At 33.1% G+C, this 13,075-nt stretch overlaps 1 protein-coding gene across 1 annotated transcript; it reads right to left on the reverse strand.

Moving 5' to 3' along the window:
- Positions 1–321: 321 nt before the first annotated feature.
- LOC145009012 (putative aquaporin PIP2-8) lies at positions 322–3,782 on the reverse strand. Its single transcript, XM_078967660.1, has 4 exons — positions 3,403–3,782; positions 2,466–2,761; positions 1,520–1,660; positions 322–605 (listed from the first exon to the last, which is right to left on the reverse strand). Exons 1-4 carry the CDS (start codon positions 3,683–3,685, stop codon positions 486–488), a joined length of 840 nt encoding a protein of 279 aa, XP_078823786.1. The 5' UTR covers positions 3,686–3,782; the 3' UTR covers positions 322–485.
- Positions 3,783–13,075: the final 9,293 nt, after the last annotated feature.

Below are 13,075 nucleotides of genomic sequence, written 5' to 3' on the forward strand. Positions count from 1 at the left end.
TTTAAAAGGCATATTAGTCATTTTAGGTAGGATGTGGACCAAAAACACAAGAAAATACAAACCAAAACCACACAAGATATCTAAAATTGGACCAGTAGTACACCAACATTTCGTTTTGAACCAAAACTACATAATTTTACCAACCACAGGGACCATTTTTGCAATTTTATCAAACCTAACACTTAAAATTATTATTCGAGTTTTTTTTTTTTTTTAATTATTATTAGAGTCTCTATTTTTTAAAAAATTATTATTAAAGCCTCTTAACATCTAGTTCAATCACCTCTTGTTGGTCAAATGACTAAATTGTCCTCAATCCAATTAAGCAAACTCATCCTAATAGATATCAAAATAAAATACGAAAGAAAAAAAACTTCTCATGTTTGAAAGATCAAACATCAAACCAAATCCAAATCAAACAACACGAACTAAATTTAAAACTAAAAATAAATAAATAAAAACACACAATAACAATATAAAGTAATTTAGTTGGTAGGGTTGCTCCTGAATGAACCCAAAGCTTTGATGGCTGCAGCCCTCAAAATGTACTGGTGATATGCTGCTGCTGCCATTGCTCCCACAAATGGTCCAACCCAAAATATCCACTGCACCCAACACAACAAACACAAAACAAAATTCAGAAGCAATGTACAACAGTTAATGCATATGGTACAAGTTACCATAGCATGAATGCATGTGGAACAAGTCATCATAGCATGGTGTACTTGTACGCTACTATGTGATTTAAACTTGTAAGGTTGTAACATAATGCAATAAAAGTTGTACGCTACTCTTGAATCTTAACTATTCACATTAAGCTAGAAGCAAAAAACCCAACTCAAGAATTTTTCTAGTTTGTGATAAGTTGATTAGCTAAAATGTTTAAATTTAAAACAATGTACAAACATGTGATCACATGGTATAGCATTTAATGACATGGTACAAGTTATCATCGAATGAATGCATGGATGGATGAGTGAATATGAGGGAATCTCACCCTAAACTTTTTCATTGGTGAGAAAAAAGTCGAAAATCAGAGCAATGTACAAAACTTTAATGCATATTGTACAACATTTAAGCATATGGGACAAGTCATCATGGGGGCTAAAGAAGAAAGGCCCAAGCTACAAAAAAATGTTGGTTAGTTTGAGAAAAAGAAGGCTACCCGTTTTTCCATAAATACTTTCACAAATAATGCAAGTAAAATATTATATAATATGGTAAAAAGTAAGAACTATTATACAAAAGGTAAGTTTGTTGCATAAAATTATTAGTTAAATATGTTGCATGAATCCATAAAATATCTTGCATCTATTTTATATTAAATTGTTGCTAAGTTTGAGAAAAATAGAAAAATGAGGCAATTTTTGTATTAAATTATGTAAAAAAGTTAGTTTGATTATTAGAATATCTTGCATATATTGGTAGAATTTTCATTTTGAATTATAAAATCATGAATATCAATGTACAACATTTAATGCACAAGTGTACAAGTGATCCAAGCACAAAGGAATCTTACATGATCATCCCAAACTTTCTCATTGTTGTAGATCACAGCAGCACCAAAACTCCTAGCAGGGTTGATCCCAGTTCCAGTAATAGGGATAGTGGCTAAATGAACCATGAACACAGCAAATCCAATTGGCAATGGAGCCAATACCTACAATTTTAAATGATTTTTTTTATTGAACATATTATATTTTCGTAATTAATTTAAAAGGTGTTATGATTTATTTAGAATAAACACATAATTAGACCTTTTATATTATTCAGAATAAATTTTCATAGGAGGTGGATTTTCGACATCTATCAAATGATTTTTTTTTTATTTAATGTACTTTGTTTTTGTAAATCATTTAAAATGTCTAATTATTTATTTATTTACTAAATATATAATTAGACATTTTAAATTATTTAGAATAAACCTTTTATAGAAAGCAAACTGATGACATCCAAATGAGATCTTTCGAGGCTTGTTCTTGTTGCTTTATTTAGAATAAATTCCATTAAAAATTTAAAACCATTATAGTTTAGTATTTTTAATCAAACTAATTACAAGTTTCCAGGTAATAAATTGCAAAAAACAATCAGAAGAAACCGTCTTGGTTAAAGTTTTTTTTTTTTGTTAAATAAATTAAAAAAAAAAAAAAAATCATTCGCTAATTAAATCGAACAAATTTCAAAGTATAGTGATTTTTATAGAATTTAAAGATTTATGCATAGGTTTAAAAAAATCATAAGTCTTACTAAATTAGAAAATATTCCTCCACTTGTTAAACCGATTTTTTTATACAACGCATTTCAAAATATGAAATCAAATGAATTTTCTAGAAAAATCTAGTCTCATTTATTGTATCAACAATTACTTTTGTAACGTTGTGGTAATTAAGTAAGTAATTTTTGAAACTTTGTTGACCAACAAAGAATGTACAACAAGTAAAGACAAAGGTACAAGTAGCACATACAGGAACGTGAGAGTCACGTGCACTTCTTTTGGGATCAGTAGCAGAGAAAACAGTGTACACAAGTACAAATGTACCAATAATCTCTGCACCGAGTGCAGTACCCTTGTTGTACCCTGGTGCCACCGAGTTGGCTCCACCACCCAGTGAGTTAAACGGCGATTTCATGAACGCTTTCACTAAACCCACTCCACAAATCGCACCCAAACACTGAGCCACCATGTAAGCTATAGCCCTTATTAACGACACCTTTCGAGCCAAAAATAACCCAAATGTAACCGCAGGGTTTATGTGTCCACCTGTTTAAATACAAACTCATTAGTATTAAACAACTAAACATGAAATATCACTAATAATATAAACTACTTTAATTTTGGATTGATGTTATAAATATGTAACAAAATATTTGCTTTTTTACAAAACATTGTTGTTTACCAAAGATTATAATTTTCAAAAAAATATGATTTGTAAAGAAAAATAATTAGTTACCATTTATGGCCTTAACCCTTTACATTTTATCCATAATAGTAAATTGTTTACATTTGCATGTCAATACACACCTTATGGTTTGTTACATAGTACAAGTGTGTTATTAGGAGTGAAAATTTGCAATTACTTTTGACATAATAGGTAAATAAGTTGTTATTATGTGTTATGTATTCTTATTCTTGGTAAGTATTTGGAAAATACAATTATTTTGTTATTAGGGTATGCAAGTTTTAATATATTGCTATTACTAGTATATGTTTTGCTCATTTTGGTCAAATATGTGAAAAGTGTGTATAATTTGCTTTTTCTGGCAAAGATTTTGAATGCATTGTTATTATGAAAAATATATGGCTATGAAGAACTTACTAAAAATAGCAAAATAAAAACATGAAGGGTAAATTTGAACAGTATGTTAAACGATAATGAACTTCTTACGTTAAAATAGCTATACCTGAGATACCGGCGGTGCAGTAAACAAGGATGAAGATCATGCCGCCGAAGGCCCAAGCGATGCCGAGGAGGCCAACGCCGCCGCAAGGGTCGGTTTGGTTTTTGTAGCCGATGACGGTGGCGACGGTGATGTAGAGGAAGAGGAGGGTGGCGACGAACTCAGCGATGAGAGCTCTGTAAAATGACCATAGCTTCAGCTCCGCCATGTCAATGATGGGTGCCGGCGGTGGGTCGACATAGTCTTTCCTTGCCGTTTCTCCGACTTCGCTCACTTCTTTCGACATGTTTCTTTCTCTAGAAATTACGTGTTTCTCTCTCTGGAGTTATCTGGTTTTGGAAGTTGTTGAGTGTAATGGGAAGATGGTGAGTTGTCTTTATAAGAGTGGAGAGGGAAAAGGTGGGGGTAAAAGATGGAATTTATCGAAAATAGAAGTGAGTTTTCTACAATTTAAAATTTTTTGAATATAGCCATATATGCTAACGTTACGATACATTCCTGGTTTGTTGTGTTTTGCTTCATTTTTTATAAAGAAAAATACGAAATTAATGGTTTAATTTCAATGTTTATTCAGCATATGTGCTATGCAATTTACATTTAAAAACAAAACGTGTACCAAATTTTCAAAATCAGTTTAGATATATTAATGTGGAATTGTGGAATATTTTAGGGAAAATGATATAAAAGGGCTAATGACGTACAAAAGTAATATATTTTTTGATTTGTACATATTTTATCACTGATTTTTTTTTTTCCGTCTACATTTATCTCTTTAACTTGTTAAACTGTACACATGCAGTACTTATGACCGGTTACTCCAGATTAGCCGGGAAAAATAACTTAATAGGTAATATATTTATCATTTTGTACACATTTAATCCTTAATATTTTTGTACACATTTAGTCTTTAATATTTTTTTATTTCAAAATAAGTCATTTTTGTTTTTTTTACTCATTCAGTACTTATGAATGATTTCTTTAGGTTTTTCTCATGACATTTTACGCGGGACAATCATTGATGAAATGTGTGGGGTTGTTGATGTTTATATGTAACGTCTCATTTTCACAACAAAAAATTTTCATTTTTAAATAAGCAAAAGTCCTTAATTATAAATTCATTATTAAGAAAAAACGTTTATTCAAAATACATTTATCGAAAATCGGAGTAATATAAGAAACAATGAATCCTCAATATTGTTGATGAGTGTGTATAATCATGCCTTCGTCTTCCCACGATCAACGATAGAACTTGAAAACATAAACAACTAAGCACAAAGTTTAGTGAGTTTTCCTCAAAATACTTAATACAACAAACATATTATCATGCATAACGAGCCCGCACTCATCAGATTGGAATACCTTGGCCTAATCAATCATCGGACTGAAATGCCAAGATGCAACAGGTTTAATCAGTCATCAGACTAGAATACCCAGGGTTTTTCGGCATGCCGCCTTAATACAACCGCTCTTCTCGAGTCTCCGTGCCTACACCTTACAGCCGGCCCGCACCAAGTATCTTGGCCTACAACATATAATAGGACCACCTTAACCTATCTCACCACCATATGGCTTTCTTACGTAAGATGTCGTGAGAAAAACCTTAGGAAATCATTAATGAGTATGGAATGAGTACAAAAACAAAAATGACTTATTTTACAACAAAAAAATTAAGAACTAAATATATACAAAAATATTAAGGACTAAATGTGTACAAAGTGAAAAATATGTTACCATATTAAATCATTTTTAACGGCTAACCTGGAGTAGCCGGTCATAAGGACTAAATGTGTACAGTTTAACAAGTTGAAGGGGATAAATATGAACGAAAATAAAAATTAGTAACTAAATATTTGCAAATCATAAAATACATTACCCTTTTAATTCATTATCAATAAAAACCTTTTAAGTTTGTACAATTTTATTAGGCACTTTCCCATGTCAAGGAAAATGAGTTGGGTCTATAACTTTTTTTTTTTCATATTTAGATAATTATTTTCATATAAGATCGACTAACGAAAATGTTTAATATGTTCACATGATTTCAAGGGTTACATGCATTATTACCTCACTTAATAAGGGTTAAGTACCATATTACCATATTATATGGCCATTACAAACATTCAACCTCCTTTCTCATTTAACTATGGTTTGACGTCACACCATATGCACGAAATTATTCTTCCCGATTACAACCTTCTCACAAATCGACCCACCAAATCAATAAATTAGGGTTTGAAATTGAAGTCGATTGTAACATATCGTCTAAGTCATATACGGGTCAGTATTTGACAATAAATGTTCATTACAATGGAATATTGGTACAAAATCCCTTAGTGTATTTAGACCTTGTTAAAGTGTCGATTCGTGATGTAGATTTTATTGGATTTAGTCATAAAGAATTTGTGTTGTAAAGGAAATATGTGATAATGTGTACTACTGCAGTAGAAAGGAAAGCTTGACAAAGGGTATTAGAAGCACAAAAATTTGATGTCGACTACATAGAGTTTATTACAACCAGTTATATTCTTGAGAATGAATTTACATTAAGTGTGTACATTACAGGTGAGCAAAAATCGAACCACATATAAAAATAATTGAAAAAACCACACAAAAGAACCCAACAAACTGAAATCGAGAAGGAAATTGATGGTGCGGTTTTTAATTTTTCCAAAAACATAACGTTTTGGAGTGGTATGGTTTTAAATTTTCCAATAACCGCAAATAACCGAACAACATCGAATTTATTTATTGTGTAATTAATAATAATATATAATATAGTTTGGTTAATAATAATATACAATATAATTAGTTATGTTATTGGTTTGGTAGTGTTTCAAAATATATTGAACTTTTAAAAATATGGTTTGGTGATGTTTTAATTTTTAAAGTAAGTTATTGAAATTGAACTTTTAAAAATATGGTTTGTGTTAGGGTGCAAAGTCATGCTTGGATGTAATGTTTTAGGCTTTCCTCTTTGTATGTGTAAATGGGTTGAGTCTTTTCCTATAAATAGGAAGTGAGTGACTCCCATTTTGAAAAAAAATGATTTGGAGTGTTAGACTAGAGAGAGAATTTGTATACAAAACCCATTTGTATAATCTTTCTAGATCTAATAAGAGCTTACACAGATTTATTTACTCCTTGTGTTCTTGAATTTGTATGATGAATTACTAGATCTTTCTAATTCCGCACATGCCATCATAATCAACACCACAACAATTGGTATTAGAGCGGGTGTTCTTGATTGGATCAAGAATTGATCCTTGATGGCTATTTTGATTTTGTGATTCTTCTTGTTCATTGATCTTCGTGTTTAGAGAGTGTTTTTGTGTTCTTGAAGTCGAATTTTTCCTTGATTTGATCCATAATTTGACTTTCTCTCTCTAGAATACTTGTTTGTATCACTTTATCTCTCTAGAAAACCCATTCAAAATCACTTTCTCTCTCTAGAAAATTTCAAGCTCTTGTAATCATGGAGAAATGGATGATACGTAGGAATGATTTTCAAAGTGAATGCTCATTTGAATATCTTCTTTATAGCTTAACTGTTGGATTGATAAGTGAATGTGATATTGTTGTAAATGGAGAAAAGAATGAAGTTAGAGAATTAATTAGTTGTCCAATTTTTCGAACCAAACATTTGTTTAATCGTTTGATTACAACATATCGAAAGAGATGGAGAAGTCATAAAAGGAATTTCTCGTGCTGAATGCAAATATGGAAGCAAGAAACTTGAATATTATGCAAATTGTCGTGAAGCTCGGGATGGTGTTCTTGATGATGATGTTGTTCAAGAAAAAGGAGTTCAATGTGATGTTCTTGATGTTCAAGAAAAAGGAGTTCAAGTTGATTCTCAAGATGAAAAAGTTTTTTGCTCAATTGGAGTTCAAACCGATGATATTTTGTGTTCTTGTGATTCGTTTGAAGGAATGATTCCTTATTGGAAGCCGGTGATCCAAGAAAATCACAAATATCAAACTCCAAAAGATTTGATTCAAACTCAAAATGTTCATGTTGTTGAAAGTGGGTTTGTTCATGAAGTCAAGTCTTCAAGATGCAAAAAGATGAGAAAGAAAAAGAAGAAGAAGATGAATCGGAAGAACAAGCGGGTTTACTCACAAAAATCGTCATATGTTGTGAAGCCAAAATCCGTGAAACAAATTTGGGTTCCAAAGCAACAATCTCCAAAGGTTGCATTGAATTTGAAGTCAAAACCCAAAAGTGTTGGTGGTTCTTTTGAAGATGTTCTTGGATTGTTGAAGAACACGAAGAACGAGTTGTACATCTCGCATGGTGGGTGGTACAATGTTCGATTTGGAGATTTTCTCATTCCGACAAAAGAACCAAGATCTTCCAAATTTGATTCGTTCGTTGAAAACGGAACTCGATTCGTCAAAAAGGTATCTCAAATTCTCAAATGGATTCCAAAACGACCATGATTTCGATTCGTATTTTGCGTTTTTTTTTTGATCGATTTGCCTCATTGGATCAAATCCGTTTCGACCCCATTGATTGATCCAATTATTTTTGTTTAGATCAAAATTCCTCCAAATCAATAAATCTTGATTAAGCCCAAACTTAAATCTCGATACTGTTCATATTTGTTAATATCCGATTTCTTCAAATACCCAATTTACTGACAATACATTGGATCTAGATTCTTAAACCCAAAAATCATAATACAAATATTATTGAGTCTATATATGGATTATCTACTGTTCATGAAGCCCAAACTATGTTTTAATTGAAATCTGTGACAACCATCAAATTTCGGTCAAGTCAAAGTCAACTAAAGTCAGCAAGTCAAACCGTTTGACTCAATTTGCCCGTGAGTACTAAAATTTACACTAGGAAACTTCTACATAACTCTCTATTCTAATGAGAAATCATAAAGAAAAAAGTGCGAACATCTAGATCTCCTTAACCTAAAACTGTGGTACGTGGCGAGCCAAACCGATAAAATAATGATGCATACTCATCGGGAGTGTGTAAGATCCTTAAACAAGGCTTAACAGGGTTTACGAACCATGCATTGCGATGCCGGACACTCACAATTGTCACACATGGAACCTCTCTCAATTGTTTTCACTCTATCTCTCTCTACGTCAAATCTCTCCCAAATCTCTCCAAGTATGTGAAATCTCTCTCAAATATCTCTCTGTATTAGAAATCTCTCCAAGAATGTCAAATCTCTCCCAAATCCCTCAAAGTATGTGAAATCTCTCTCAAATATCTCTCTGTATGAGAAATCTCTCCAAGAATGTCAAATCTCTCCCAAATCTCTCCAAGTATGTGAAATCTCTCTCAAATATCTCTCTGTATGAGAAATCTCTCCAAGAATGTCAAATCTCTCCCAAATCTCTCCAAGTATATGAAAACTCTCGCAAATATCTCTGTGTATGAGAAATCTCTCCAAGAATGTCAAATCTCTCCCAAATCTCTCCAAGTGTGAGAAATCTCTCCCAAATCTCTCTCATAAGTTTCCCATAACTTTTTGGAATCATTCGGGTCATTCCGACCCTTAACCGGGTCAAAAACGGCTTAAAATGGGGTAAAAACGAGAAAACGGGACCTTAGGAACCGAAACCCTTCTTAAGGAGCCGAAGCTCCTTAAGACCGAGACCTAGGACCGAGAGCACAGACCGGACCGAGCCTCTGTTGGCTGAACCCGGAGGACCGAACTCCTGTAGATGAGAACGAGTCTCGGTCTCTGTCGCCTTCTCTCGGTCGCTTCTCACTCTCTGTTCGTTTCTCGCACTCTCTGTCGCTTCTCACTCTCTGTTCGCTTCTCGCACTCTCTGTCGCTTCTCGCACTCTCTGTTCTCCTTCCCTCCTCTCGGTCTCTGCTCCTTCTCTCCTCTCTGTCTCTTCCCGCCTCTCTGTTCCCTCTTCTCCCCTCTCGGTTCCTACTCTCCCTCTTCTTCCCTCTCGGTTTCTACCCTCCCTCCTCTCGGTTTCAGCATCAGAAGGCCGAACCTTGGCCAGATTTCGGAAATTTGTCACTTTTAGCCCCTTTTTGATATTTTTAACATTTTAAGCCTGTTTTTCGTGATTTTAAAGCAGGATTTTCTCCAGAAATTATATTTTAACATAATAAACCCTAAATATTCATAATTTAAACATATTTTTATGAAAATCATTATCTAAATAATAAAAATCAAATGGGTGAATTATTAAAGGTGGAGTGTTGACTTTGCCTTATCCCAAGTCACAAGCAACCACCCCACACCCACTCTTTGACTAACCACACCTCCCCACCTTACCTAAGTCACATCAATGTCCCTTACACTCAATTTACACTCATTCCCACGTTTCTAGAGCTGGAACAAACATCCTCTCTCCTCATTTCTCTCATTTGCTCTCATTTCACTAAGTATCAAACAACACTTTTCTCTCAAACTTTTTCCACTCCAATTTCGAGATTCAAGGCTGATTTTCAAGTGTTCTTCCACTCTTAGTAAGTATAATTCATCCTCCTTATGATTATTTCACTTCATTCTACTCAAATCATGGATATCTTACACAAACTCCATCATATTTGCGTTAGAGCTTCGAATCTTCAAGTGATTCTTCAAGTGTTCTTGGGTTGGACACTTCTCTTCTTCAACACTTATCTACTGAAATCACTGAAGGTGAGTTCATACCCCTACATTTTCATGTTTTCTCAAGTTTTCAGGGGGGGAATACAAGTTAAAACACCAAGAACATAACTAAATTTTTCTAACAGCCTTCATCAGAAAAGTTCAACTCCATTCACGGACTGTTTTGGGCATCTTAAACATTTTTGTTTTCAAAACTGTAAAAGGTGCAAATACTTCAAGCTTTTATCTTTAAAATGACTACTTGCACATCTCCATAAGATTTTTCTACAATTTATGGTGATTTTTACAAAACTGCCTATCATTTCAAATAACAATCCGGACCAGTCTGTGATTATGGACTTTTTCACCCAAGTTGGAGGTCATTAAAAATCGTGATAAAAATTATGAATAAACTAGACAAATTTTTTGAACTCTCAGAATTTACGGATCTAGTTTTCGACTTCGTATGATTTTTCTATGATTTTTCCAAAACAGGGCAGAATGGCTAAAGTTAGCCAACAACATGTAAATATCATAACACTTTGTATTATGTTGAGCAAAGTGTATAATCATAAGTTCTAATTATTGAATGTGTTTCCTTGTTAGTTTATCATCATGAATTGAAACTAAGTCATTCATAATGAATATTATTCACTCATTTTAGAACACGTATATTAAACTATAAAAAGTATAGTTTGATAAATTCATAACACTAATACATTTCCATAAAAGAGTTCATACATATTACATACATTTTAGATAAATTATAATAGGTATAGTTTATGATACATCACTCAACACACTCGTACAAAAAGGGTACATTCATACAAGAAAGATTTATATTCACACACATTTCACGTAAACTTGTTAACCTATATTGTGAGACTCTCTATTCTCTCTCTCTCTCTCTCTCTCTCTCTCTCTCTCTCTTTCCCCCCGTACGTCCGAGTGCAGGATATAATTCCTGCTAGTTATAATCAGAATCTCCTTGAGGGAGAACATGATACTTGTATATAGATCTATATTGGGTTTGACACCCCACACCTTGCTGCTAGCTACAGTGGGACCTGCAGGTCTACGGGTGACAAATGTCATTTCAGTTTTCGCGACGCCTGAGAACGTCGTGGCAGGTTCACATAGTCATAGTATGATTATAACGACTCACATATGGATATAACAATCCATAAGTTTACGGGATTTTATTTTTAAAACCTAAATGAGTTTTATGTCGATTTAAAATCACTTTTTATCTCTATGAGTACAGGTATTACTATACACTTTTGGTTTTGGTAGTTACGACTACACATCATTTGAAACCACATTTATACCTTTAAGTATGCTCAATACTTGTTATTACTCGGTCCTCTAATTTAGGACTACATATATATAAAGTATTAACAAACATGAGAACATACAAAAATTTCATTTAATTCAAACGCGTCCATGTCCATTTAAGTACATAACATTTTCTATTAATAAGAAAGGTTACTTATACATTTTGGTCTTCAGTCATAAGACTACATTACACAGATTTTAAAGAAAATATCGGATTTTCTGGATACATATTCTAATGCTTTTACAAGGAAAACGATTTACTTTTCTAACGAAATTTCTTATGAACTCACCAACCTTTGTGTTGACACTTTTCAAAACTACTTGTATTCTCAGGAATTCAATGAAAACAGGAAATCAACAACGTTTTGAGGATGGGACGATAAATCGTCAAACAGTTCATTTTGTATCATAATGTAATTGATGTGAATCATGTAAACATGTGCTTTGATTTAACGTTTTCAATTATATTTCTGTTGGTTGTATTTACTTTGAGCACTATTATACTCATTGTTGTGATACTCTACATGAAGTCCTCCACCCCCGGACGTTTCCGCCATCCTTGGTTTGGGGGTGTGACAAAATCTAAAACAAATCGTTTATTCTTGGTCTTCACTCAATTCCAGTTATTGTTTTCTCGAACGAATGAGATTTCATCATTTTTTTTTGACAAGTTTACCTTTTACTTGTGAATCGACTTTATTTGATTTCATCATCATTAGTCGATTATGATCAAGTTGTAGGTTAGAAAAGTATCGATTTGTATATATCGAGTGATGAATTTATCAAGTCAAATCCAAAAAGTCAAAATACTTGTTCTTTGATGATTGAATGATCGATATCTGTATATTGACTGAAGGGTCACGATTTGAGATTTCAAATGTGTAGCCGAATCGTGATTTGGGTTGTTTTTGTTGATCAAGTGTCAATTGCCCTTACCTAGATTTGAATGCATTGAAATTGAAATATGCATTGGAAATTTAACAAGTATCGATGATGATTTGAGAGTGTTTAGTTTGAATCGATTTTCAATTTGAGTAGATACGGGGTGGAAATCGAGTTCAAAGGAACGAAGGACTGTTTGTGATTTGGAAATCAAAGGAACAAAAGTAGTGAAATCAATTTTGGGAAGAACGATAAGGAACGAAGAACTGTAAGTCGATATTTGAAAATGTATGATTTTGTTTTTGGAGTGGTTGAATGATCGAGACGCATTACTGAAAACGAAGGCTGTGATTTTGGAATCGAAGTGTGATGTTGTGATTTTGGGTCCCCGTTTCTTAAAAGCGAAGTCTTGCTTTTGGCATAAGTTTTTTTTTTTGATTTGGAATTGTTGATGTCAACTGGATTCACGCTTCATTATCAATGATTTTGATTAAAAGCGAAGGTTGGCAACTTGATGAAAAAAAAATGAAGGAATGGTAACAAAATCGAAGAACGATTCAGGTTAGTGAATCGAAGGGTGTTTATGATGAATTAACGAAGGAACTGGGAACGAAGATTTCAAAAGAATCTTTTGAATGATGAACTTTGAAGGGTGTTTCTGATTTTCATTCGAAGAATGATGCAGTTGAATGTTTAAAGAGATGTGTTTGTGATTTGGATTCGAAGGGTGTGTTGGTGATTAAGACACAAAAGGTTCCTGGTTTGTGATTTTGATATGAAGAATTGTATTTGGAGTTTGAACGAAGGATATTGATTATTAATTTTCGAAGGGTTGGTGAATAAGATTCGAAGAGTGTGTTTTGGATTTAATTGGGAAA

Source organism: Lactuca saligna, chromosome 8 (assembly GCF_052625555.1).
Source record: "Lactuca saligna cultivar CGN05327 chromosome 8, ASM5262555v1, whole genome shotgun sequence".
Classification (NCBI taxonomy): domain Eukaryota; kingdom Viridiplantae; phylum Streptophyta; class Magnoliopsida; order Asterales; family Asteraceae; genus Lactuca; species Lactuca saligna.

Excerpts from the sequence above, each read along its gene's own strand:
- LOC145009012 (XM_078967660.1), bottom strand. The coding sequence starts at position 3,685 with ATGTCGAAAGAAGTGAGCGAAGTCGGAGAAACGGCAAGGAAAGACTAT. Across the intron at positions 2,762-3,402 it reads CTGCACCGCCGGTATCTCAG|GTGGACACATAAACCCTGCG; the intron begins GTATAGCTATTT and ends GTATTTAAACAG. Across the intron at positions 606-1,519 it reads AGAAAGTTTGGGATGATCAT|TGGATATTTTGGGTTGGACC; the intron begins GTAAGATTCCTT and ends TGTTGGGTGCAG.